Source organism: Sciurus carolinensis, chromosome 3, assembly GCF_902686445.1.
Source record: "Sciurus carolinensis chromosome 3, mSciCar1.2, whole genome shotgun sequence".
NCBI classification, from domain to species: Eukaryota; Metazoa; Chordata; class Mammalia; order Rodentia; family Sciuridae; genus Sciurus; species Sciurus carolinensis.
The window spans coordinates 50,600,017-50,626,580 of NC_062215.1; the positions used below are offsets into that span (position 1 = coordinate 50,600,017).

At 43.3% G+C, this 26,564-nt stretch overlaps 1 protein-coding gene across 1 annotated transcript in view; it reads left to right on the plus strand.

Moving 5' to 3' along the window:
* Positions 1 to 26,279, plus strand: part of Stx8 (syntaxin 8) — a 248,723-nt gene extending 222,444 nt beyond the window's left edge. The window contains exon 8 of the mRNA XM_047546175.1: positions 26,089 to 26,279. Coding sequence (XP_047402131.1) covers positions 26,089 to 26,156 — 68 coding nt within the window. The 3' untranslated portion in view covers positions 26,157 to 26,279. The remainder of the gene's footprint in view (positions 1 to 26,088) is intronic.
* Positions 26,280 to 26,564: the final 285 nt, after the last annotated feature.

Here is a 26,564-nt window from a genome sequence, read left to right on the forward strand (position 1 = left end):
ACCTAGTGACATGAGAATTCTGTTTCAAACATAGAATAAGGTTGAATATTTATAGAAAGGGGAAAAAATAACCTCTTTCATTTAAGAAAAGTAATTTATTTCTTTTTTAAATAGCAGTGTAGGGGATTGGACCCAGCACCTTGTGCATGCTAGGCAAGCATTCTATCACTAAGCTACTGACCTTCCTCCATCCAAGAAAACTAATTTCCAATTTTCCCACAGATGCTAACTAAATGTTGCCATGAACAGAGCTATGAACTTCTTATGATAGATTCTCCTAGACACTGATCACGTAGAGTCTGTGAATGCTCCATTTTTCCTCTTGAGGATACCTATTAGATTTCTCTCTCTTCCCTTCAGGACCCCTTTTTAGGTTCTATAACAAGTACATAAACTCCCTTGCTTCTTGGCTTTCCACCCAACCTGCACTGGGATCTTAGATACTCACTTACTAGAGGAAGGAAGATGTGTTATTCTTCAGTTTTGGTAAAAAGGAAAAAAGATTTATCTCCATAAAGCTACTCTCTTATTTCATATATTCAAGTTTGTGAATTTATTCCTTGTCTGGATGTTTCTTCTTAGAATTTTTAAGTTGGGTAAGCTGCCACCAGGTGAGAGGGGAATTTCAATCTTCTTGGTACTATAGATTGGCCAGAGGAGTGTGTAATAGAGAAAAAAGCCTAGCTTTCATTTGACTGACCTTTTTTTTAACACTATGATAAATATTTAAGTCAAAGTTATAAGGTAATGTGAATGGTAATAAGTGAAAAAAATACACATCTAGAGATGCTAATTGTGTTAGCTTTCTGCTTCTGTGACAAAATATCTAAGAAAATCAACTTAAAGAAAGAAGAATTTATTTTGACTTGCAGTTTCAGACCATGGTTGGTTGGTTCCATTGCTCCTGTGTCTCTGACAAGGCAGAACATCATTAATCTTTCATTAATCAAAGGGATGACTTTCAACTGCATGTGTTTCTGTTGAAAGCTTTCTTACCATATTTCAAAACAGTATGTTTGAAAGAAGAAATAATGAATGAAGGAATTAATTCCAGGATACTAAAGAAAGAGAGATTATAGTATAAAAATAGTTGTCACTACCAACCAAAAAATATCAAATTTACAAAACCTAAAATATGTATGTTAGAGTCTTGAGGTAGAGGGAGGAAAATAGAGGAATTGCATCTGACTTGGCCACCATCAGGAGAGTGGGAAGAAGATCCCAAGAAATTTACCAGCTATCGGTGCTAGACCCATACCTGAGCCCTTTTAATGCTATCGTAACCACTCCAATGGGCTGTATCTGCTTTACACTTAGGATACACAAAGTCGATGTTGGTCTACATCCCTTACCACAATAGGAAAATTTTCTCCAGTGGCTTGCTACCGCAAAACAAGTTCTCTGTAATCCCAGTGGAAGAAAAGCAAATGTAGTGCTGTCAAAACTTGCTTGTAATAATACCAGGATATCCAGAACTGGGCTTGTGATCTTCTTCAGTCCTGTTTTTCTTTCTCTCATTTTCTATTTTGATGAGTGAGACCACCAACCACTCAGTGTCTCAAGCCAAATCTCTGGACATCATCCCCAATTCTGCATGGCCCCTATACCCCATCTGATTCCACTTCCTTGGTACCTGAGGAACCCATACGCTTCTTTCCTTCCCCATCACCTCAGCCTTCCTTCAGCTCCTAGGCATCTTCTGGACTATTCCTATTGTTTCCTGACTCATCACCTTGGATCCAGTTATTTTCCTTCCAGATTGTTCTCCACACTGAAGCTCATGGGAGCTTTGGAAAGTGCACATTTGCTTTTGTTACCCTCATCCCTCTGCCATCACTCTCCCTCCTAAAACCTTTCAGAGACTCTCCAGTGCCCAAATTCAAGATGGCAACCCTTGGGGCCCTTATCTCAGGCCCCCTCCCACAAACACATAAACAACTCTGTGTGCAGCATCTAAGTAATTATCATTTCGTGCCTCATTGTGCCACCACATTAATCTCTTTAGCAGAGGTTCTGCTTTCTGAACCTCTCTAAACCTTAATTTCCTTATCTGCAAAATAGTAGTCACCCTAGTTGCCTCACAATAATTTGGCATGTTTTTGAAAAATCCTGTTGCTATTTTTATTATTTTTATTATAATTAGACTAAATACTTTCCTGATGTTGATGTTGTTTTACTTTTATTTGCATATATTTCATACTGAATTTATTCTGATGTCATTAGTTTTTGTAATTTCAGTTTCTTTTTTGGTATCTTTTCCTTTTGCGCAAGCTTCTCTTCTGATTTAGAAACAACTTGTTCCTTTTCAGTAGGATCATCTCAGTGTGGCTGCAGCAGGGTAGCGGGGGGTCGTGTGTGGGTGAAGCGTGGCAGCACATCTTGGGTGCTCTCCTCACATGGGTATGTTCAATGTCCAAAGAATCTGCATCTAAACACTTAAGTTCATCATTACTATCTTTTTATTCATTATGGAAAAAATTTAGCACTTCTGACTCTGTGTCCAGTCTCCTTCTCTCACCATGACCCACCTTTCTTATCCAAAAGGAAGCCCTGGTAATCCTATTCTAAAATATGTTTCAGATCCCTCCATTGCCACTGCTACCTCCCCATTCCATGTCACCCTCTTGCCTGAATGCTGTGATCATTATCTCGAGTAGTTCTTTGAGGTAGTTCCCTTTAACTGATCTTGTTAATTTGGCTTGTACCTGGACACTATACCCTCCTGTCATCTCCACATAGTGGTACAAGTGACTACGATATAAATGGGATAGTGCCATTTTCTGCTTAAGCCCATCAGTGGTTCCTCAAATCCAGTTCCTTACCAGAGCCTCCCAGGTTCTGCAGAACTTAGTCTTGACTCTCTCACCAAACCTACCTTCATTTCTCTCCTCTTCACTGGTCAGTTCTAGCCACAGTGGCTTTGTTTCTTTTCATTCTCTGAATCCTGAAATGCTCAGTACTTCTGCTCCCTTGGGCTGGAATGGTTTCTGTTCAGCTTCACTTTTAGATCTCAACTGATCACCTCCAGAAGGCCACCTCTGACTACCTCATTAAAGTAGCTCTTATCATAGCACCTATGTCCTGCTTAGCTTTTATCCATGTAATTGTTTCATTGTGTGTTTTTTTAAATATGTCTCCCATTATCCTATAAATTCCTTTGGAACAGGTATCTTCTCTATCCGAACACTGTTATAGTCCCAGCATCTACCGTGGTACTTGGCTCAGTATTGGTTATAAGTGGATAGACGCTGTCTTCTCTCTGAGCAGCTTGAATTCCATCATGAACTATTTAAGTCCTGCTTTCACTAATTCTCATTATCTGTCATTTTAGCTGTTTCTTCCCTTATACCTCTTCCCACACCCTGTGCTCCAGAGACCTTTAGGTCTTCCTATCTGAGAAAATGTGGTAGGGATAGTCTTCAGAGTAACAAGGAAGTTAACCAAATATAGTGTGCTCTGTATTCAACCTAAGTCATGAAGGATGATCATCTTGATTAAACCTACAGACATTGTGGAATCTAGATCATTGTGGATGTTAAAAAGTGACTCTAACTAAAACTAATTTTGTTTATGTTTGGAACTCTTATCAATGGCATAAAAGGTCTAATTTCAGAAGCAACATCCTGCTGATGACCCCAAATCTTGCAACTGGGTATTTGTTCTTTAGTCAAAAATCTGTGCTTTGCTTAAAACACATTCTTCTGTAGCCTGAGATATAAATGTTAAACATTTGTTCTTTAGGAGATCTTTTGTTGGTCGGTGTGGGGCAGAGAATCACACATTTCTTAAAAAAAAAAAAAGGGGGTAGGTTTATTATAAGGATGCATGTTCCCATTGTTAGGAACCCAGGCAGACCTTGTCAGCCTGCCCTGCTTCTTATTTCCTAGTTAAATTCCAGAGAAAAGAATGTTTACCCAGCTCAGCTTCATGTGCTGGGCTGTGGATTGGCTGACCTCATTTTGTATGCCCAGTCACTGTGGCTCTGTGGATGGGCCATGGGGTATGTATCAACAATAGCTGCCTTGGCTTACCCCTTGGCAAAAGTTCTGCTAGATCCTATTGGAAGGGGCTATAGGCATGCCATGATGCATGACTGGCAAAGCCTTCATAAGAGAAGTGATTGTTTATTGAGCACCTATACTGTGTTATTGACACTATGCCCAGTACATGACATGTATAGGTGAGGCCCAGATGTGTTAAATAGATTACTCATAATCACACAGATGGGAAATGGGATAGCCAGGATTTGAACCTAGTTTGCTCTGAAGCCTTGGGCCTAACCATTCCTTACTAAGTAAACAGAAGATAACACGTGTAAATGGTTAAGGGTGGGAAAAGTAGAATTCTATTGACCAGGGAGAAGGGAGTAACAGCAGCATCAGAGAGCAGAGATGGTCTCCCTGCATCATTTGGGCCAGCCCTCCATTTAGAGGAGATGGGGAAGCTGTGAGACAGACAAGTTCCACCTTGGAGGCAATGGCTTAAGGGAAGGAAGTTCTCATGGCTGCTTGGAATATACTGCAGATAGGATCCAAGAGGTCTGGGTAAACCACCCAGCCTGATTGGCTGGAGCTAAGAGAATGGTTGTGTCATCAGAAGCAAAGAAGTGGGAGTTGTAAACAGACTATTAACTTTAATAGTCAAGTAATGAAGATTGTGATAGTTTCTGTGATTTCAGAACATGGTAAAGAAATTATATTTTTGGGAGACTTTGTTTAAACAAATGAAGACATCACTCACAATTTTTTTTTAGATATTTAGTACCAGAAGTTATGAACAAAGCAAAGCTGACATTAAATGCCACCTAGAATGTTGGTCAGGATCAACCCAAACCAGCAGGCAGGTGAGGGATCTGAACATGAAGGCATTATCTTTCCTATAACAAGACCAATGAGGTAAAGCTAGGTTGGTTGGCACATTTGACAATTTGAATACGAAAAGTTTACCTTCTTATTGAACTCTGGTAGAAAACTCTCATGATTAAGGACAGGTTATAGTCATCTCCCCAGAACCAACATGAGACTGGAATGATAAAAATATAAGTTGTGATTCAGTTACTCTAATCTTATATTCAGTACCATTCAACAAGAATGGAAAAGAAGCAGCACCTCAAATCCAGGAAACTGTCAAAAGGGACCACTTAGAGCAGATTGCAGAACGTGTTAGACTATACACCAACAGAGCCGCTGAATTGAGGTCTAGCCACATAAACACACACCCGCTCTGTGGCAAGGCTGAACAGCTTGGATTACCAATGTGAGACTTCGGACTGGGTGGGAAATCGCCAAAGCAGAAGGGCCTCCAGCCAATTATGCAATTAGCCAATAGCCTATGCTGGCCTCCATACTCATTTAGATAAATTCTGAAATCATCAGCAAGCTCTTGAGCCAGATCCTTTCTCCATTGTGAGGAGAAAGTCAGACTACATAAACCCATGCAGCGCCAGGCAGTAAGGCTGTGGGACAGGTTCCACTTCCCACCCCCCAGCAGGAGCAGAATCCTCTGTAGAGAGACCTCCCGCTGTGTGTGGCCTGGCATGGTCCTTGCTAGGAATGGGGGGATGGGTCCCTGCTGAGGGTGGTGACTAGAGCTGGGACCTAGGGACCAAGCTGTCCTAATCACGCTGCACACCCTGGCACACCCCCACCTTATTGAAACCTGCTGAGGGGATGTTAATTAGCAAAGACTGTGGCTCCAGGAGAGGAGGGGGGCTTTTAGCCTTCTCCATTCCAAGGAGATGACCTTTGGGACCCAGTTGCTTTTATTTGAGGCTCTCAGAGTGCTTCCCACGTATCTCATTTATCCCCATGACGCCCCTGAGAGGTAAGTTTGTTTGAGATTTATACAAAGTTATGATTATGCCTATAGATTGGAGTTCCTGGCTCTATGTCATTCTAAACCAGGAGTCTCATCCCCATCTCACTTTTCCTAACATAACTAAACCCTTAGGGGAATGAAACGTCTCAGGCTTTAGCCTAGCCAAAGGGTAACTTTTCCCCCCTTCCTTTTTTGTTGTTGTTAAGTTTGATTTATTACTTAGCATTCTAGCCAGGCTCGATGGATGTTCAGAATATTATAAATAATGTGGATTGAAAAGATTGTGCTGAAATGTTTATTGCATTCTTAGAAAGAGAACAAGGAATGGTGTGGAGAGTGTGGCAATGGGGAAGGAGGGGTGCTGGGAGGGAGGGAAGGCAAAGCCTGCTCCTAGGATACTTTAGTGTGTCAATAAAAGACAGTGCTCAGAAGGAAAAGAACTTATATTGCAATCCTGCTATCAAGAATGCAGAAGTGTTCCAGCGGGTGTAAAGAATAGACTTCAAGAATGTAAGGACCATAAGGAACTAATCATTAGACATTCCCTCTCCCATTTCCTTACCCACAGTGCTTGAGGAAGGCCTTTTTCAGGGAGACTGGGCCTGTACTCTGAAACTAGCTCTCCAGCACATTACTTTGGGGTACCCTCTGGAGTGGCAGACAGCTGTGGCTAGTTCCATGTGAGTTAGAAGGACCCTCCTCCTTTGGCTTAACTTTCACCTTTAGAATCTGGAATCTTTATTCTTTGGAGGCTCTAGAAATACAAATGTGATCCAAGATGAGAACCCCAATATGGAGAAATAATTGTCACACTAACCCAATGGCATCCAGTGGTCACATTTGAAGTTGCAACCGCCCCAGCTTCTTCCTGCCTGTAGTCCCATCCGTCGTCATTTCCAGTTCTTCTTCCTCCCTTAGAGCTTTTCCTTAGTCTCTGTGAGAAAGAAGAGTGAGAGTTCTTAGCAGCCAAGGCCATCTGTATCAACCTGATGCAAGGTGGAAAAATCTGGCAACCTGTTGGAGATTTTTCTTTGAACTTCTTTTTATTCTAAGCAGGAACAGTCCTTTGGCCACTCCAGTTGCAGCTTTAGACCCTGCAACATGTATTTATTGAGCACTCACTATGTGCCAAGTACTGTCTAAGCTGCTAGAATAGTCTCACATTAACTACCACTGAGTAAGAAAGTCATTGGAAATCCATTTTACTGACTCCTAATATTCTAAACTGTGAGCTGCTATCCAATCAACCCAAACCTATATATATATAAAATTTTATATATATATAATGAATGTAGTCACACACTGTATAATGACATTTTGGTTAGAGATGAATAAAATATACAGTAGTGGTACCAAAAGATCATATCACCTACTAATGCCATGGCCATTTTAATGTGTGTAAGTATACCTTCAATGTTCGAAAAACAATGACATTGCCCAATAATGCAGTTGTCCAGAATGTATTCCTTTCATTAAGTGATACATGACTGTACCATGTGACCTCTGTGCTAGGCACAAGTGGTAACATGCAGGTGCACAGACATGGCCTGTTGTCTTAAAAGAATTTACAGACTATCCAGAATGGTAATTCACAAGCCTAGTTAATCGTTAAGGTAACCAAGCCATACATTGCTGTATTGTCCAATTTCTGTATTCGGAAGCAGCATAGGAAAGCATTCCTAAGAGGCCTATGGACACAGGGAGATTTTGCCCTGGTTGGGAGTGTTTTGAGCTAAGGCCTAAAGCCAGTATCATATGCTGGGTATAGGGATGCTGGCAGACTCTGAAGCAGTATGAATGATCCCTGCCAAGGCACAGCACTGTGAGTGAGCGTGGCACATTGAGAGTGGGAGGCTAAGGTGGGAAAACTGGATCATTTCTTTGGGAATGTGTCATAACTCACCTTTTTTTGTTTTGCTTTGAAATGACTTCTGAAACATCTGACAGATCATGTTTAAAATAAGCCAGCAGGGCTGGGGAGATAGCTCAGTCGGTAGAGTGCTTGCCTCGCAAACACAAAGCCCTGGGTTCGATCCCCAGCACCGCAAAAAATAAAATAAAATAAAATAAAATAAGCCAGCAAATATTTCAAAGCCAAATCTGACATTCTGGACCATCTATTCTATTTTTTTCCAGAAGAATGCATAAGCAGGAGTTGATGACATCATTTTACTATTATCCTCAAACACCTTTTATTATTGGCACTAACAAACACACATTTGACAGGCAGATATTTTGTGTTCTTTGCCTGGTGAATGACAGGCAAATTCCTGGTATTGGCTAATATGTAACCCCTGACACTCTGTCGTGGTCGTCAGCATGCCTTTTGTTATGAGTGTATCTTTGTGGTCTATTTAAGCCCCTTACACATTGAACATCTTTATTTATTTTTGTGTTGGTGATTGAACTGAGATTTATGTGTCCTAAGCACTCGCTCTACTACTGAACTCCATCTCTAGGCCCACACATTGAACATGTTAAGAGGAAGAGAGAGGAAAAGGACATCTACCTTATCCTTAAAAGTGATTTGAAGCCAGGCACAATGGCACCTGCCTATAATCCCAGCAACCTGGGAGGCCAAGGCAGGAGGATTGCAAGTTCAAAGCCAGCCTCAGCAATTTTGTGAGGCCCTAGGTAACTTAGTAAGACCCTGCCTCAAAAAATAAAAAGGACCATGGATATAGCTAATGGTAAAGCACCCCCTGGGTTTAGTTCTTAGTGCCAAAAATAAGTATTAAATGAGTGATTTGAACCATACTCCAGGTCAGTTCCTGCAGATGCAGCTATTGTCCAGTCTTTCAGCTCAGCTACAGTGAATCCTCAGTCCTCAATACTTATGTTCATTTTTCTTAATAATAGAATCTTTGCTTAAGTTTTTCAGCTAACCATATTCTAGAACTTTGGGCCTGATATCTTGTCTGTGTTTTCTAATAGGCTCAATGCAGCATTGTCACAGATCTACTCACAATGCCTGCAGGTGTGTCTTAGGGTTGTGAGGGGGGTTGTAAGGCTCCCCCATTCTTGCTCTGAGTTTTCCCTTGGGAATACTGCCTATTACTACACTGCCAGCAGACTCTGAAAGCAGAAGCTTCCCTATGTGAAGGTCAAGTTTTACAGATTCCAGATGATATGCTGTTCATAGAAGGATGTCTTTGGGATTGGTAAAGTATTTGAGGATAGCAGTGAATGGAGGTGACATCATTGTAGATCCCCTATGACAAAGGGACAGGCCCCTTCACTCTGCAGTATGACTGGACATATATTTATACCATGTGCTTGGTGTAAAATTTCTGCAGCCTGACTGTCCCTGTTGCTCCTGTGCTTTCCTAGATTGATCTATCGGCCCCAGTACTGCTGTGGATAAAAGGCCCTTTTTTTGTGATCCATTGAGGAGCAGCTTTGAAATCTCCCTTTTTGTTCTCATTCCACCAATCTTTGTTGGGCCCATGGGGCTCACAACCCTGATGACTTTCATCCTGTTACTAATGAAAAGTTAGCAGTTGACCAGTGTGGGAGATGTTTTTCACCCCATCTCACTGCAATGATAGCCTTAAATTGTTGTCTGAAGGTCTAGGGAGAAGAGCGTCCTAGGCACTCTGGGTAGAAGATATACCTTTCTTCTAATAGAGCAAATATGAATTGCATTGTATCAACATATTCCTAATTTTAGTATTTTTATACCTAAAGGAGGATATACATAAATACAGGAGAAGGCATATTATACATATTGGGGGATTTTGTGTGAACATACATTTCAGAATCTGTTTTCATGCTAGAGTCTTGGAAGAGGGAGTGAGAGAAGATCATTGAAGAAAATCCTGGCAGCCATGTTGGGTTGTGCTGAGAATGGTCAGACCCAAGGGCAGGAGATGGACTCAGTTCTCCTCAGAGGTCCCTGTCTTGTGGCAGTGTTGTGCAAGGGGTAGGATATGGACAGCACCAAAGACATAAGGTGGTCATAGGTGGGGGAGGACCAAAGTGTCTTCTATCCAAGTGTCAATAATCATGGAAGCCACTTTTGTAGCAGGAATAATTGAAAAGGCACCACATGCCAGCGAGTGTGCTCAGCACTCACCATTTTATCTCATTTTGTCTCCATGGCAACTCTGAGCCAAGGATTATTATTCTCCCAATTTTAGGCTTAGAAAATTGGGTCCCTTACCCAAATAACAGACCTGGGATTTAAATGTGAATAGTCTGTCTTCTGAGCCCACAACTCAACTTATTAGACTCCAGAAGAGCAAAACCTTGTGTTTACACACACATCCATGCGTTGATGTCTTCTGTCATTTTTCTGAACACATAGTGCTGGAAGTTAGTGGCCAGAGAGCTTAAGACTGTTGCTAGTGACCACATGAAAGCTGAGGTGACCTTTGACCTTTTGAATGCAGTAGAGCCGATTTTTCTGCCTCAGTGATGGTGACAGTCTTCTCAGCCACACTGAATAATTATGACTTATGTTCTGGTTATTTGGGAAAAGACTCAGTTCTTAAAGTGAAAGCCCCACGTCTGACTGTTCTCTCACCAGCACTTTTTTCCCCTCTTATTTTTCTTTTCTCCCATAGCCCCTAACAGTCATCTTTCTTCTGCTCTCCCCACTGTGGCCCTCAGTTAAATATATAGTCTGTGTCACCTTGTAAGCCAAAGGAATGCTTGGACTAGGTGGGGGCAACTGTGGCCTCCAGGATGAAAGAGTGGCTCTCCACCTACCCAAAGCACCAGAAGTGGTGCTAGCAAACCCAACTTTATTGTAAACGCATTTACCCAAATTCTTTCAAATTTTGGGTAACTTGTGTTTACTCTTTTATCGCATGTCTCCTACCACAACTTGACTTTTTCTGGATTTCAACAACCAACTGGTGGCCAGCACTTTTCAGCTCTCAGCCAACACTGTGAGGAAGTGGAATGGCCCCTCATAAAGGCAGCAGCCATCAGTTTAAGAAGTATACTTTTCATTTGGACCGAGAAGGGGCAGAAGAGGCCAGTTGAGGAACAGCTGCTATCCAAGAAGCAGCACACTGCTTCTTACTTCATTTGAGAACCCATGCCCCCCCATAGACCAAGTACATACCAGGTCACTGGCTGGTTACCTCTGTACTGGAAAGTGCTGGAACACTTGATAAGTTCTTCCTCTCTAACTCTACTTTTTCTACACTCCATAATAAGTCCCCTTTCTGTTTCCAGTTGTCATTACATCACCCTTCATTCCAGCAAACTTTGGTAATGTTATTTCTAAGTAGTGTTATTTCTAAGCTTATATATTATTAACATTAAAGGGTGGCAGCTTCCTGATGCTGTGTAGGAAGCACCCTGATCTTACCCACAGTATATTTCCAAATCCCACTGTAGGATGGTCAGTTTCTGGAAAGTATTAGCACTCCCTTCTCAGTATTCCCTTCAAAACTTTGAGCCATCACCTAAGATATGAACCAAGAAAAGATAAGTGTGTGTGTGTATAGTTTTTTTGTGGTGCTGGGGATTGAACCTAAGGCCTTGTGCATGCGAGACAAGGACTCTACCAACTGAGTTATATATGTGTTTTTCTTTATGGGTTGTTAGCATATTCTACCTAGTGTATTACCTTATTATTTTTGTCTGTCACCCATCCCCAGCATCATTTCAATGAGGGTGGAGATTTTTGTCCATCTTGTTAATTGCTGGTATGCTTAATCAATATTTGATCAAAACTACCCCAGAAATGCAGAATACAAAGGATATCAATATTGTTTTTGCCTTTCTAACCATATCAAAAATGGGGAGCTTTTTTTTCATTTGTTACTTAAACATTCATTGAGCAGTTCAATGTATAATGTGTATGATGAGTATAAAGTGCGTAGCACCTGTGATGGTCCTGGACATGACTCTTGTTAGTAGCACCATGGCAGTAAGAACCATGTGCATTTTCCTGGGACCTGCCTGAACAAGAGATCCTATACACTGGTCCCCTGGGGAGAAGGGATCCCCATAGGGAAGGCTCTAAGCAACTAGTTTGGCCCATCCAATGTGTTCTTGTTAGTTTCGTTTACAGAGGGTAAGTAAGCTGTCCTGCCCTGACAGTTGGCTCCAAATACTTCTTGCCCCAGAACTTGAACCCATCTTTTTTAAACTTTGATTCTTCAGAACAACATCTATAATATTAATTAAAGAATACTTGTAAAATGATAAAATTAGTACTATGAAGAGTTGAGTTTGGTAGATATCTAGGAAAGCTTTGTTGTAATGGTGACATCTATTTCTGTTGGGATCTAGATATGTTCAAAGAAAGGAGATGCAACTCAAGACCACATGCTGCACAAACAGTGCCTTGAAACTGTCCGTTCAAGACTAAAGTAAAATCATTCTCATATTACTCATATTTTTCCAAATAACTAGAGACAAATAGTTAGTTTTGCTGATGATCTCTTTACTGAAAGATCTTGGTTTCAAGTAAGAGGAAATGACTTTGGTTCATTTAGATTTAAAAAAAAAAACATAAACTTTATTTGAGCAATGCTGGGGTACTTGTAAGAATATGTAGGATGATTGAGCCAATAACATCTAAGGAGGGATCAGAAGGAAGGTGGGTGTAGGACCCTCTGGGCTGTTTGTGGCCATTGTGGCTTGAGTGTTACCATTACTGTGACAGAGCCCCACTTATGCTCAGTTCAAAATCCAAAATTCCTGGAGAAAGCTTGTTTGGCTTCCCCTGGGCTCCATCACGTTAGCTGTGTACAGGGAGCAGGGTCAAGCTGAACAGACATGGTTGCTGGGCCACCGCTATAATATGTTGTTCTGAAGTTTGGAACTCAGTGACTGATCAGATCTGCCACCTAGTAGCCATTGGCATCTTGGTGAGATGATTTGCTCTTAACAAATCAGAATGATAAACATTTGATAGGTTGACAAATTGCCTCTCTGCCCTGCCTTCCTCTACTACAGTTAGAACTTTAGCAGAATTGCCCTGATGTCACCTTGCAGGTGTCCCTAATTGCTGCCAGGTGATAGCCCAGTCCAGGCAGGACAAATGAAGGCGTTTGTGGTGGTGAATCTGTAGCCTGACTGGAGCCATCCAGAAATCTTTTGACACTCAGTCAAGAGGGAATTGTCAAAACAAGATATCCATAACAGAGTTCCTGACCATTTTTTCCAAGACCCTTGAATTTCTGCCAGACTCCAGACAGATTCACATTCCCAGGGGTAACACGCAGCACAAAGAGGGGATATTTCTCAGCAAATATTGATGCGCCAGAGAATTGGCATTAAATTATTGACTTGACAACTCATAATACACTGCTTTTGATTGCTGATATGAAGGATTATCTATTTACAATTGGATTCTGCTGTTGAATTGTGGTGATTGCTGAGCTGAACTTATTTCAGGGAAGGGAAATGAATAACACTTTAAGAACACAGATGGGGCCTAGAAACTACTCAGCACTTTCTGTTCAGGAAGCAACAATAATGGCTGAGTTTTTACCTGCTCCCTGTAAGGAATGGTTATCATCTGCAGGGTTTTGTTTTTGCTTTGGGGTTGGTTAGGAATGGAGTTGATTTTCTGCCTCTCTCCTGAGACCAGCAGTCTCATAAAGAGTCAAATATGCATCTTTGCACCCGTTGGACCTGACACACAGTTGGCATTCAGCAAACATTTGTGGAGTCAGGTTCTGGTGTGTGTCCATTGAACTCTCTTGGGGAAGTCCTCTCCAGGGCAGTGCTCTTGTTCAGCATCACGACAACTTGACCGAGTCTGACACCTTGTTGCTACCTGATTTGCCCTGGCCTGTGAGTTGGGGTCTCCATTGATCAAAGGTTGGCCTAACTATGGCCTGGGGGGCTGCAGCTGCTGCTCCCCAGCTACCTGACGCCTGCCCAGGTGCTAGTGCCCTGGATCCCCAGCCCAGATTCCGGAGCCTGCCTCTTACTAGGCCGCCGTCCAGCTCCTCTGCCCCGTCTCTGGGAGTCTTAATTCCTTTTAATTTCCTGTTTCTAGGCCAGTCCTTTTTCCCCCTCGTCCCAACCCCCACTCCTTTTAGGTCACCTCCCCTGATTCCTGCTGAGAGTGCTCTTGTTCCCTCTGGCCCCCAGATGTCTCTCTCTACACCTCTCTTCCCCATGGTCACAGCCTTCTCTTCATTCAAGTTGCCACAGAGCTTCCTTCCCTCTTGTCAGCATTGTGAGGGGCACAGGGACTGGTAAGTGGCTCCTCTCAAGGTTGAACTGTGCCTTCAGAGGTGAAGGGTGAGGTGTCAGGGTTAGGGAGGGGCCTCTTTCTTCCCAAAGTTACTCAGCACAAATCCACCCAACACTACAGGCACTGGCCTGGCCCCTCCAGAGTCACCATGGAAAAGATCACAGTCCTTCCCCTCAGTAGGCTGGTACTTCTCAGAAGAACACAACCACCAGTTAGTAAACACTGGCATGTGCCAGACCCTGGGTCCTTGCAAAACATCACCCTGACCCCAATATGCAGCCTTGGGAAACATGCCTTACCGGCGTGACCCCTGAGGAAGGCAGCCTGCAGAGGTGTGGGTAGCTCTCTCGGGGCTGCAAAGGGGCCAGGCAGGTCCCTAAAGCCTTCCTTCTGTGTTCCTAGACCCTGTCTAAAGACAGAGACTGTTGATTACATTCATTCAGCATGATGCAAAATGGAGATAAAGTGAAGATCTGTTCCTTCGTTTTCAGTCATAACTAAAGCATAAGCAGATCCTTCAGTGGCTGACTTTTTGTCTTGTAATGTGTTTATTTGAGGAGTCACACTGTCACTTCCATGCCACAGTTCATGATTTGCCACTTTGGTCCTGCAGGATCTCGTTCCCCCCACCCTCTTACCTCCTCCCTTCCTGACCTCCTGGCTCCTGAGTCCCCTGAGCTCCATGATGCTCCCTTCCAGAGAATGTGACCATTTGCCTAAAGCCAGGCCTGTTGTTGACTGGCTGTCTTCATAGGGTTCCCTTAAAGAAGTATGGTTTAGGTACTGGGAGTCTCAGCTCTCCTCTTCACCCTCTTGACTTCTGAGGCTCCATTTTCTTATCTATAAGTTGGGGGAGATTGTTTCCTTGCCAACCCCATTTCATTGCCTTATGGTGACAATAGCATGGGATTTGGGTACTGTAAAACTTCATGAGCCCATGTACTTAATGGCATAACAGTGCTCTTATTCATGATTTCTGCTCTTGTTAGGCAGTTATTATTGGTCTTCTTAGTATCCTTTTTGTTATTATCACTATGACTTGTGCCCAAATAACCAGATTGCCTGGGCTCCCTGGCCCCTGAGTTCCTCTCTGCCCCTCCTACCATAAAGCTGAATGGATTGTAACCTTGGTTTCCCCTTTTGGTTTGCTTTAACCTTCTCTGCCCCTTGCCTGTGACCCCATCCTCAGTGTGTGCCCCTGCTTTGACCTCTGCTTCCTCAAAGGCTTTTACGTGTGGATTTTTCACAGTTCCTCTCACCTGGTGTCCACTTGGCTGGGCCCCCCTTGCCTTTTGACTTCAGCTAGAATTTGCCCGGCGCAGCTGCCCTTCCTGTAGCTAATAACCAAAACGGATGCTGCCAGATATTCCACTCTGAACTTCCAACCTTTCCTGGACGCCCATCATCACTGTGGGCCCCAGCTAGAATTGGTCTCTCTGTCTCTACACCAAATGCCACCCAGGTGTTCTTCTGTTTTTGCTCCTCTTCCCTGTCTTTTGGAATGAATGACATGTTATTTCTGTTGTTACACTAGGAGATTGGCTCTCTCTCAGGACATTTGCACAGCATCTGCCATACACAAGGCACCGTCCTCGGGCAGCTAGACAGGAACAATCATTGTCGGCATAGCTCCAATTTTTTGAGAGCCAGTTATGTTCTAGAAGTTTAATGGACTTTGCTTTATGGAATCCTTACAACAAGTCTATGAAGTTAGTGTTATTTTACTCTCATTTTATAAATGGTGGAACCAAACTCAGTTAAGAATCTTTCCCAACTTGTTATAGCTAGTAAGTGGCAGAGTCGAAGTCCAGTGTCCCTGACTGTACAACTGGTGTTCCTCCATGTTGGACTGCATAATCCATGTTTCTGGAGATCCTGTGGTCTAAGGAAAGAAATATTAATGACGTAAGAATTTGAAGAGGAAGGACAGTTGTTCCCAAGTCACAGCCTTGCTATAAATTATTCTGGGTCTACAGGATATGTAGGCCTGAGCCTGGAGGATGTAAACCAAGCTGTGCATCAAGATTGTGGGTCTGGGGTTGACTGAGGACAGGTCAAGGCTGTAGCCAGAGGGAGCAGACAGCTGGGGTCCACTGAGGGAATGGAAGGTAACCCCCTAGAGCTGTGGGGGAAGGTTGATCCATGAAACAGAAAGGAAACCTTGTAGAGTGTTTGGATTCCAGGGTAAGAATAAAATCAAATGCCAAAAACCAAGGAAGATTTTTGTACAATACTTTCATGAAAGCATTATTAGGGAGAAATTAACATGTAGACCCACAGGGGTAAAGTAGATTCAAGAGGGGCAAGATCAGAGGGTAGATACCCCTTTCCCCACCACCAGTGGCTGGTTCCATGGCCCAGCTGACTGCCAGGCCAATTGAAGGAAGGCTGTGGTGTCCACACCCTGTGGCCACCAAGCAGAGCAAACCCAGCTCCACAGTGGGCAGGTCTAGGCGGAGAGCTCAAGGGCAACTGCGGTTCCCCCTGCTCAATCCGGAATATCAGAATGTAAATACATCCACCTTCTCCACATAACCTACTCTTTTCTTAGCTTGTTTGCCCAGTAATGGGATTAAAGGGAACATTTACATGAACTTTTGAAAACAAATATTACAGGTCTTTCTCTTTTCTTGGTCATTCTCCACCTCAGTTCAGAATCTTCTATAGAGAATTCATTTGATCAGTGAGAACCAGCTGGTTAATACATAAGCAAATGTCACCTATTGACAGCACAACTGGAGGGAAAAAAAACAACAACCCACCACAGGAGTCATTCAGAAGGTTGCCCTGTTCTCAGAGGTTATTAGCTGTGTGGGGGTTGTTCATTGGCCCTGAGTCTTCCAGTGTAGAAATGTGAGATAGACAACAAGAATGTTTATTTTGATTCAAAACAACCAACAGTGGTGGGCTGCCAGGATGACTTTCCTTGTGACCAAATCATCCAGGTAAGAATACCCCTTACCTTTCCCTGCCTCCTACCCCTACACCTCTCCATTCCCTCTTCCCATCATGCTCACCTCCCACACTGCCCCAAAATGAACAGGATAGAAGGGCCAATGCAGAGATCTGTCCTCACCCTCCCAAGAAAAGCCGGACTCCATATATTCCTCCTCTGTCCTCTCTTCCTCTGTGTCAGTAAGTGCAAGGGCTGTTACCTATGCTCAGCTGTGGCAGAGGTGTTGGCAGGCTAGGCCCCATCACTTACTGGTTTCCAGTGTTTCACTGGAAAAAAGTGTAGACCATTAATCCAGATGAACAATCTTCAGAAAACACACTCCTGTTCCTGAGAGACTATGTTTAATGTCCTTTCCCCATTTGAAAAGAAGTTTGTTTTCTTACATCTTTTTTTAATTGCCATGAGCTGGACTTGTAAATATTGTAAGTGGTTGAGTAATACTCATCTGGTAAACTGACCAGAGGAAATGGACATTTTTTCCACTCTTGTAACCCTGGCACCCCATGCCTGCCCCTGAAAGGGGCTCTTGAGTACTGGGAGGGAACATCTGCCCTGCCAGGTGCCGGCAGTACCAGGGCAGGAGCTGAGTGAAGCGCAGAGGAAACGATTCTGAAGTCAGGAGCCTCGCCAGGTGTTCCGTGCTAGGGTCGGGGGCAGAGAGCATTCATTGTTTCGGAGTTGGCAAGTTCCCAGAGGTTCAACTGTCTTTTTCGTTCCAAAATGTCAAACATTTCCTTAGCTGGGGATAGATGACGAGACCCCCTGAGACTTGAGCAGTATTTGGAGGCTAAAGAACTAAGGTCTGTCTTTCATACGTGACTCGGTACAGCTCAAGTTCTTCCCAGGACCGTTCAGCAGAACTGTCTCCCACGACCTCCACGCTGGCTCTGCTTCTCTGTGTCAGAAAAGCTGGAGACTCTGCCCTGCCTCCATCTTTAGGAAGTTCCAAACCCTCTGTGGTTCTGTGTGGCTGTGCTTCTTTAGCAGGGTGCCTTAGCTTTTAGTGACACTTACTGAAATACTTGTAGATGAAATATGCCTGGGATTCACTTCCAAATGCTAATTGGAAACAGGGAGCAGGTGAGGGTGCAGATAAAGCCAGACCAGCCACTAATCGATCCTAGTTAAAGCTGAGTGATAGTTCATCATGGTTCAGTGTAACCTTTTTTGTGACTATTTAAAGTTTTCCACCATAAAAAGTGGAAGGAAGGAGGAAATATTGGATGAAGCAAGGAGAAACTATATCCAAGTCCTTCAGCCCAACGAGTCTGGGCCTCTTTTCCTGGTAGAGCACGTGCTCTGCTGGGCGTCTGACCCACTCCACACAGACGCACGCTCAGGTAGCCCAGGGCAGTGAAGAACGAGGCTGAGACCACACCCACTTGGATTCACATTCTAGCTCTTCTTACCAGCTTCAGGGCCTTAGGTAGGAGAGTTAACCTTCCAGAACCTCAGCTTCCCCATGCGTATACAACAAAGAGTGGTTAATTACAACACTCCTGTAGCACAGAGCACGGAGCCTGGAGCTCTGAGTATTCTGCGTCTGGTAGGCCCTAGCTGTCCCTGGTTTTGCACACTTCCTTGGTTACTGTTCCCTAATCATCCTCCATTCAGAAAGGTGGAGCTGTGATCACATTCCAAGAAAGCCACTGCTTCTTTGTGAGAAGGGATTACAGTGATAAGGTATGTAAACACCTTCTCTTTGGCCTCAAGAATGCTAAAGGCCGAAGTTGGCTTTTGTTGGCCCCTGTCACTTGCCACCTTAAAATGACTTCCTTGGTTGGCTCTCAGATGCACACCAATTTATTTAAGCATGTTAAAAATCTTTTCCCCAAGGACTCATGTTTGCTCTGAAAATGTTTAAAATGCAAATGTCTTATTTGTCATTGCTCTTAAAGTCCCCTTTTCATCTTTGAACAAGCACCCAGTTTATCACATTATCAACTTTCTGTCTAAGGTGTCGAGAGTGAAGTGCATTTTCATTCCTCTGAGGTAGTGTGTACCCCCTATCATGCCTTTTCTGTAGCATAATTTGTCTAATTCAGTTTCAGTGACAGACAAATTGGCAACTTTAAAAGGCCTCACTGTATCTTAATAGTTCCCATAGTCCCACCCACTCCTTGACTAAATAACTGCCCTATCAAAGGTCTCCAGGATCCAGGAACTTTTTTCCTTGTCTTAGTGTCTCTTCAGTATTTGTTGGTTGGTGTACCATGTTTTATATATTTTCCTCATTGTCCTCCTTGACATATTTTCTAAACTTCACCCTCCCTGCCCGCTATTCCTTCTGTGTCTTTCTTAGTGTCTCTTCGTGTACCTTCCAAACATTCATTGTATCTATTCACTTACTATATTTGCATGGTGCCTCCTTTAGTGTGCCAGCTTTGCATTAAAAACTGAGATCATGGTGATAAATGAGAAAGCACAGTCCCTACTGTAGATGCTTGAGGTGCCAGCAGAGGCGACAGACAGGGACAAGGTACCTACACCATGATTTTGGTATGTTTTACTGTGGGAACAGAGGGACAAAGAGTCTTGTGATTAGGGGCCCAGAAAGAGGCCTTTGAGGAAGCAACATGGATGCTGAGGTTTGGGGGATTAAGTGGGCAAGTGGGGGAGCTCTCCAGATAGAAAGGAAAGCAGGTGGGAAAGCCTCAGGTGGGCAGGAGTGTGGCCTCCTGAGAAGCGAAGAAGACCTGATGGCCAGAGCACAGGGCAGAGCATGGTCGAGGGGCAGCAGGGGCCAGAGTGCTCGGGCCCTCCGGGCCCCTGCAGAGTCTGGATCTCCGTCCCAGCCACTGGGGGACTTGGGGCAGAGGTAACCTGATCAGATTATATTGGCAAGAGATTGCTGCAGCAACAGTGTTGTGGAGAATGGACGGAGCAGAGCTGGAAGCAGGTTAGTGCACTGCAGTGATCAAGTCTGAGCGGGGGCGGTGTGGAGCTGGGGAGGCCTGGGGGCCTCCTCCTTTGCATTTCAGCCTTCATGTGTGTAAACTAAAACCAGATGGATGTTTTCGTCTTCCTGATCAGATTAGTTGTCATTCTTGATTCCTTTGTTCTCACCACTTATTTTCCTATCATCATCTCCCTGGGTTTATAAATTCAAGTTCATTTGTATGGGTCTCTGCTCTGGGCCATGGCAACCTGGGTTGAGGTCCCTTGCTGCACAAGGAGCTTCTCAGCCTCAAGTGTCCTCCCACCCCACTCTTCTCCCTGCAAGCCTCCCTGAGACCGTGATAATGCCCCTTCCTAAAATACTCTGCTTGTCTTCCTCTTTTCCTCAGGCAGCTCCTCCCCCTCATCCCAGGGGCACCTAGGCCCTGGAATGCCAGGAACTGACCCCATGCGCCCCTCATTCTGTGCCCCATTGTCTTCTCCCCACACTGCCCAGCATAAACTTTACACCTCTGTTAGGATGACAACAGGCATAGCAGAATGACCTCGGAATCGTAGAATTCCTACCCACTTGGAACTTTTGGTCAACCTTTAAATGTTTCCGGAGACAGAAATGAACAGAAAGATTTGTTCTGGTTCTGGTGAGAAGATGGACTTAGATAATGTTAACACACGCATCCATACTCTTCTCACTGCAAACATCTTGAAATGCTAGCTAAAATATTATAACCCCACCCTGAAATGTTAGTGCATAGCTGAATTTACAAGGAAGAAAGGAAATCCTTAGATGAAAGAAATGAGGGAAGGATTAAAAACCAGAACCTAAGGGAATGAATTGGTGGTGCAGCTGGGTCGTTATCAGTCATAGTGATATACCCCAGAGTCATGGCGCTACACAGCAGGGGTCGGCACACTTCTGTAAGGGACCAGATAATAAATGGTTCAGCCTTTGCAGACCACAGATGGCATGTCGCATCTCTTCCTTCTTTTACTTTTTTGACAACCCTTTAAAAATGCAGAAACTATTCTTAGCTCATGAATTGTACAAAAACAGACCACTATCAGACTTGGACCATGAACTGCAGTTTGCAGGCCCCTAATGTATATCTCAGGTTTGTTTCCAGTGATTGAAGACTGGGAACAAACCTTAGGTTCCTGAGAAGGGGGACTCTCAAAAGATTGGATCCTCAGAGAAAGAGGCTGTATTAGTAAAAACTCACCCACTATCACATGACAAGGAACCTCCCCATGTCTTCTAAGTCCTTTTTTAATATTCAAAATCATGGACAAGCAGTGCTTATGTGATTAGATTTAAAATTTACAGTACCTTGCCAGGTGCGGTGGTGCACTCCTGTAATCGCAGTGACTCGGGAGGCTGAGGCAGGAGGATTGTGAGTTCAAAGCCAGACTTAGCAAAAGCGAGGCACTAAGCAACTCAGTGAGACCCTGTCTCTAAATAAAATACAAAATAGGGCTGGGATGTGGCTCAGTGGTTGAGTGGCCCTGAGTTCAATCCCCAGTAACACCCCCATGAACCCCTGCAAATTTACAGTGCCTGATCTACACTGAACCCTGAGGACCTGTGGATCAAATTGAGGAAGTCTGTGAACTTGAATGGAAAAGCAAAGTACACTCTTTTTGAGGGGCAGGGGCAGTACTTGGGATTGAACCCAGGGCCTCCCACTAAGCGAGCACAGAGTTACATTCCCACATTCCCAGCCCTTTTTCTTTTTTTTAGACAGGGTCTCACTGTTACCCAGGTAGCCTTGAACTTACAGTTCTCCTATCTCAGCTTCCCTTGTCACTGGGGTTACAGGTATACACCACCACATCTCGCACAAATTATATTCTTATTTTCATTAATGTCATTGAAATTTAGCATTTTATTTAAGTACAAATGTAGGCAGCAAACCCAAGTGTAGAATGAAGTAGTAGAAGTAATAGTACTCGTGACTACATTGTCACAAGTAGAAATCAAGTGTTTTTATGTCAAAATGCAGTAAATGCATATTTTGATAAGTTTGTTTCAGCATAATTGAAAAATGATGAACATGCTTCTAAGTAATTATTGGACCAAAGAAAATCGGTTTTGAATACTTAAAAATATTTATAACTTAGAAATTAGGAAATTTTTCTGTATCAAAAAGTGTAGGTTTAGAGGCATAATGTTTAAAAGAAAGATGGAAAATGAGTGAGTTGATTTTCAATTCAAGAAGTTAGAGAAAGACTGAGTAAGTCCAAAGAAAGAATAGTATTAGCAAAATAAAAACAGAAATAACAAAACAGAAAATGAGGAAACAGATGATCAGAGTCAAAACTGGTTCTCAGAAGAGATTAATGAAAAGAGAAACACTTATGGCAAAGCTGGTCTGAGAAAAAGGAGCATTCACAAATAAGCAGCATCAGAAATGAAGAGAACACAGATATGAGTTCAGAAGAGAATATAGTGAATGGTTCTATGGTAGTCATTTTGAAAACACAGGGGAAAATGGGCAGTTTCCCAGAAACATGTAATTTAACAAAACTGACCCAATAGGAAGGAAAAGCCAAACACCCCCATGGAAGAAACTACCCAAGTAAGGGCTGGGGATATAGCTCAGTTGGTAGACTGCTTGCCTTGCAAACACAAGGCCCTGGGTTCAATCCCAGCACCAAAAAAAAAAAAAAGAAACTACCCAAGTATAGAGTGAATGTTTAAAAGACTTTGAATAGGCTGGGCAAAGTGGCACATGCTTATAATCCCAGCAACTCAGGAGGCTGACGCAGGAAGATCACAGGTTTGAGGTCAGACTCAGCACTCAGCAAAACCCTCAGCAACTTAGTGAGACCTTGTCTCAAAATGAAAAATGAAAAGAGCTGGGGAGGGAGCTCAGTGGTCACGTGCCCCTGTATAATGAATGAATGAATGACTTTGAGTAGCCGTGCATTCATTTATTCAACAAATATGCATTGTGTGATGTGTCCAGCTGTTGTTGTAGATACTGGGGACACAGCAGGAGATAAAATAAAACCCATCCCCTATGGCAGTGCTTATGTCAGTACTGCACAGTAAGACCTTCTACAATGGTGGAAATGTTCTTTATGTTCTTTATTGTCTGTCCAACACAGCAATTGCTAGCCACATGAAACTGTTGAGCCCTTGAAATATGGTTAGGGCAACTAAAAAAAAAAAAAAATGAATTTTTAACTTTATTTAGTTTTAATTAATTTCAGTGTAAACAGCCAGATATAGCCCTTGGTTACCTAGAGTACATCTCTAGTTATTAAGATCAATGATGTGGTGGTGGCTTGCATGCAACCTGTGGTCCCCTATAGGAATAAGGAATTGGACTGTTTGGATCCTGACCTTTCTGGAGTTTTGTTTGTTTGGAATTTGGGGGGCTTGTTTGTTTGGTTTTTATTTTTTAATTTTTAAAAAAATTAAAAATTTTTTATTCTAATTAATTATACATGACAACAGAATGCATTTCAACTCATTGTACACAAATGGAGCATAGCTTCTCATTTCTCTGGCTGTAGATGATACATTCACACCACTCGTGCAATCATGCATGTACATCCACTATCCTCCCCACCCTCACGCCCCCACCCCTTACTCCCCTTTGCCCAATCCAAAGCTCCTCCATTCTTCCCTAGCCACCCCACCCCCATTATGGATTAGCATCCCCATATCAGAGAAAACATTTGGCCTTTAGTTTTTTGGGATTGACTTATTTAACTTATCATGATATTCTCCAACTCCATCCACTTATCTGCAGATGCCATAATTTCATTCTTCTTTCAGGCTGAGTAATATTCCATTGTGTATATATACCTTAAATGTATACTACAGAGCTATAGTAACAAAAACAGCATGGTATTGGCACCAAAATAGACATGTAGACCAATGGTCTACAGAATAGAAGACACAGAGACAGACCCACATAAATACAGTTGTCTCATGCTAGACAAAGGCACCAAAAACATACATTGGAGAAAAGATAGCTTCTTCAACAAATAGTGCTGGAAAAACTGGAAATCCATATATAGCAAAATGGAATTAAACCCTTCTCACCCTGCACAAAACTCAACTCCATGTGGATCAAGGACCTAGGAATTAGACCAGAGACCCTGTGCCTAATAGAAGAAAAAGTAGGCCCAAATCGTAATCATGTCAGCTTAGGACCTGACTTCCTAACACAACTCCTAAAGCACAAGAAATAAAATCAAGAATCAATAAATGGGATGGATTCAAACTAAAAAGCTTCTTCTCAGCAAAGGAAATAATCAATAACGTGAAGAGAGCTTACAGAGTGGGAGAAAATCTTTACCACATGCACATCAGATAGAGCACTAATCTCCAGGATTTATAAAGAACTCAAAAAAGCCAGGTGCAGTGGTAGACGCCTGTAATCACAATGGCTTGGGAGGCTGAGGCAGGAGGATCAAAGCCAGCCTCAGCAAAAGCAAGGTGCTAAGCAACTCAGTGAGACCCTGTCTCTAAATAAAATACAAAACAGGGCTGCGGATGTGGCCTAGTGGTTGAGTGCCCCTGAGTTCAATTCCTAGTACCCCTCTAAAAAACTCAAGAAACTTAATACCAAAATAAATAAATAAATAAATAACCCTATCAATGGATGGACTAACGAACTGAACAGACACTTCACAGAAGATACACAATTGATCAACAAATATATGAAAAAATGTTCAACATCTTTAGCAATCAGAGAACTACAAATCAAAACTGCCCTAAGATTTCATCTCACTCTAGTCCAAATGGCAGTTATCAAGAACACAAGCAACAATAAATGTTGGCAAGGATGTGGAGACATTGCTGGTGGGACTGTAAATTGGTGCAACCACTCTGGAAAGCAGTATGGAGATTCCTTAAAAAACTTGGAATGGAACCACCATTTGACCCAGTCATTCCACTCCTCAGTTTATACCCAAGGACTTAAAATCAGATCCTACAGTGATGCAGCCACATCAGTGTTTACAGCAGCTCAGCTCATATTAGCTAAGCTATGGAACCAACCTTGTTTGTTTTTTTGCAGTGCTGGGGTTTGAACTGAGGGCTTTGTGCATGTTAAGCAAGTGCTAAACCACTGAGCTATGTCTTGTTTGTTTGGTACTGGGAATTGAACTCAGGGCTGCCGTACCACTGAGCTACATCCCCAGCCATTTTAATTTTGAAACAGGGTCTTGGTTGCCAAGACTGGCCTTGAAATTGCAATCCTCTTGCCTCAACCTCCTGAATCCCTGGGATTACAGGCATGACCACAGCACCTGGCCTGACTGATCTTTGAACCAGGATCTTAATCTTCCGTGAGCCATCCTGATGGCCAAATAACCTTTTGCGTTTGGCCCACCTTGTTACTTTATAAAACATCTTCATGTACTTTTCCTCATCTGCTCCTTACTTCCCCTTGGAGTTTCAGTTATCTGGGAGTCTTGGATTAGCAGACTTTTCTTGATGCTTACTCTGTAGTAGCCCTTCCTGGTTCTTTTAGGCTATACCAGGTCACCTGTGGCAGCTGGTACGCAGTAAGCTCTCGGAATTAAATACCGGGCAAGTGACTGTGGAAGTCAGTGAGCTCATTGAATGAAGCGACCTGTGTCTCTCAGGTCCGTGTCAGCAGTGTGCAGTGAGGGAATGGGCAATAGTACGCCCAGTTGCCTGGCCCTGAGGAGGTGGGGCAGGGCTGGCGGGCAGAACTAGATTTGGGGTAGACTGATTGCGAGGGCCCTTCACGGTCTCCAGCCAAAAGTGTTAGGAAATAAAACTAAAAAATATTAATCCAAGAAATATAGACAGAAAATTTCACTCTGCTGGGTACACTTTTTACAGAAGAGGGATGTGTTTTATACTCAGGAAGACAAAGTGAAATGGGTTGTGGAAAAAATGGATTCTAGGATATTCCTTTGTAAACTTTTCAGTCCTTTGCTTTATCAGTGCTTCATCACCACAAAATTCACTTGGGTAACAAGGGTGGACTCCTTCAACTCTCTCCACTGACCTTGTGGTCCAAGTGGCCACAGAACTGGAGCCTCAGTGTGCACTGCCTCCTTGCTGGCCTCTCAGTCTTACAGTCAGGAGTGCTGGCACAACTCTCCAGGTGACAAAGGCTGTTTCCAGGTCCCCTGGAGACAGCATCTACCAGCCTGCAAAGCCATAACTATGTCCGCTGCCCTTTTTGCAGATACTTCATACAATGTGCACTGCTTTTCTGAATCATTAAAAGAAGCATGTTCTTCTTCTGTTTTTCAGGGATGATAATGGTGATTTTATTGCTGCTCGTGGCTATTGTGGTTGTTGCAGTCTGGCCAACCAACTGATAGCAATAAAGGGACCACCCGCCGTGACAACAGACAATGATGGAATGGAAGCCCTGCGCCCTTTTGGTACACAAAACCTCTCAATAAACTCCCCACAGCTCTGAACTTCTGGTGTGTGTTGCCTCAGTAAAGGCACATAGCTCAGCAGCTTGAGAGCCACCTAGAACGCTGGCCCAGAGTGGCCCTTCTGGTTTTGAACTTGGTCTTTTTGATGCTGCTAGCCAGTGGGTCCCACAGGTAGTCCCCTCCTGACTTCCCCATGACTGCTAATAGATTCCAACCACCCCACAGTGTGCCGGGCATCCTGGGAGATGCCAAATTTGTAGGCAGTTTGTGACCTTGATGCCTGGTCCGCTTAGGGATGTTACACCCCCTGCAGGAAACAAGCAGACAGTTGTGTGTCTAGTG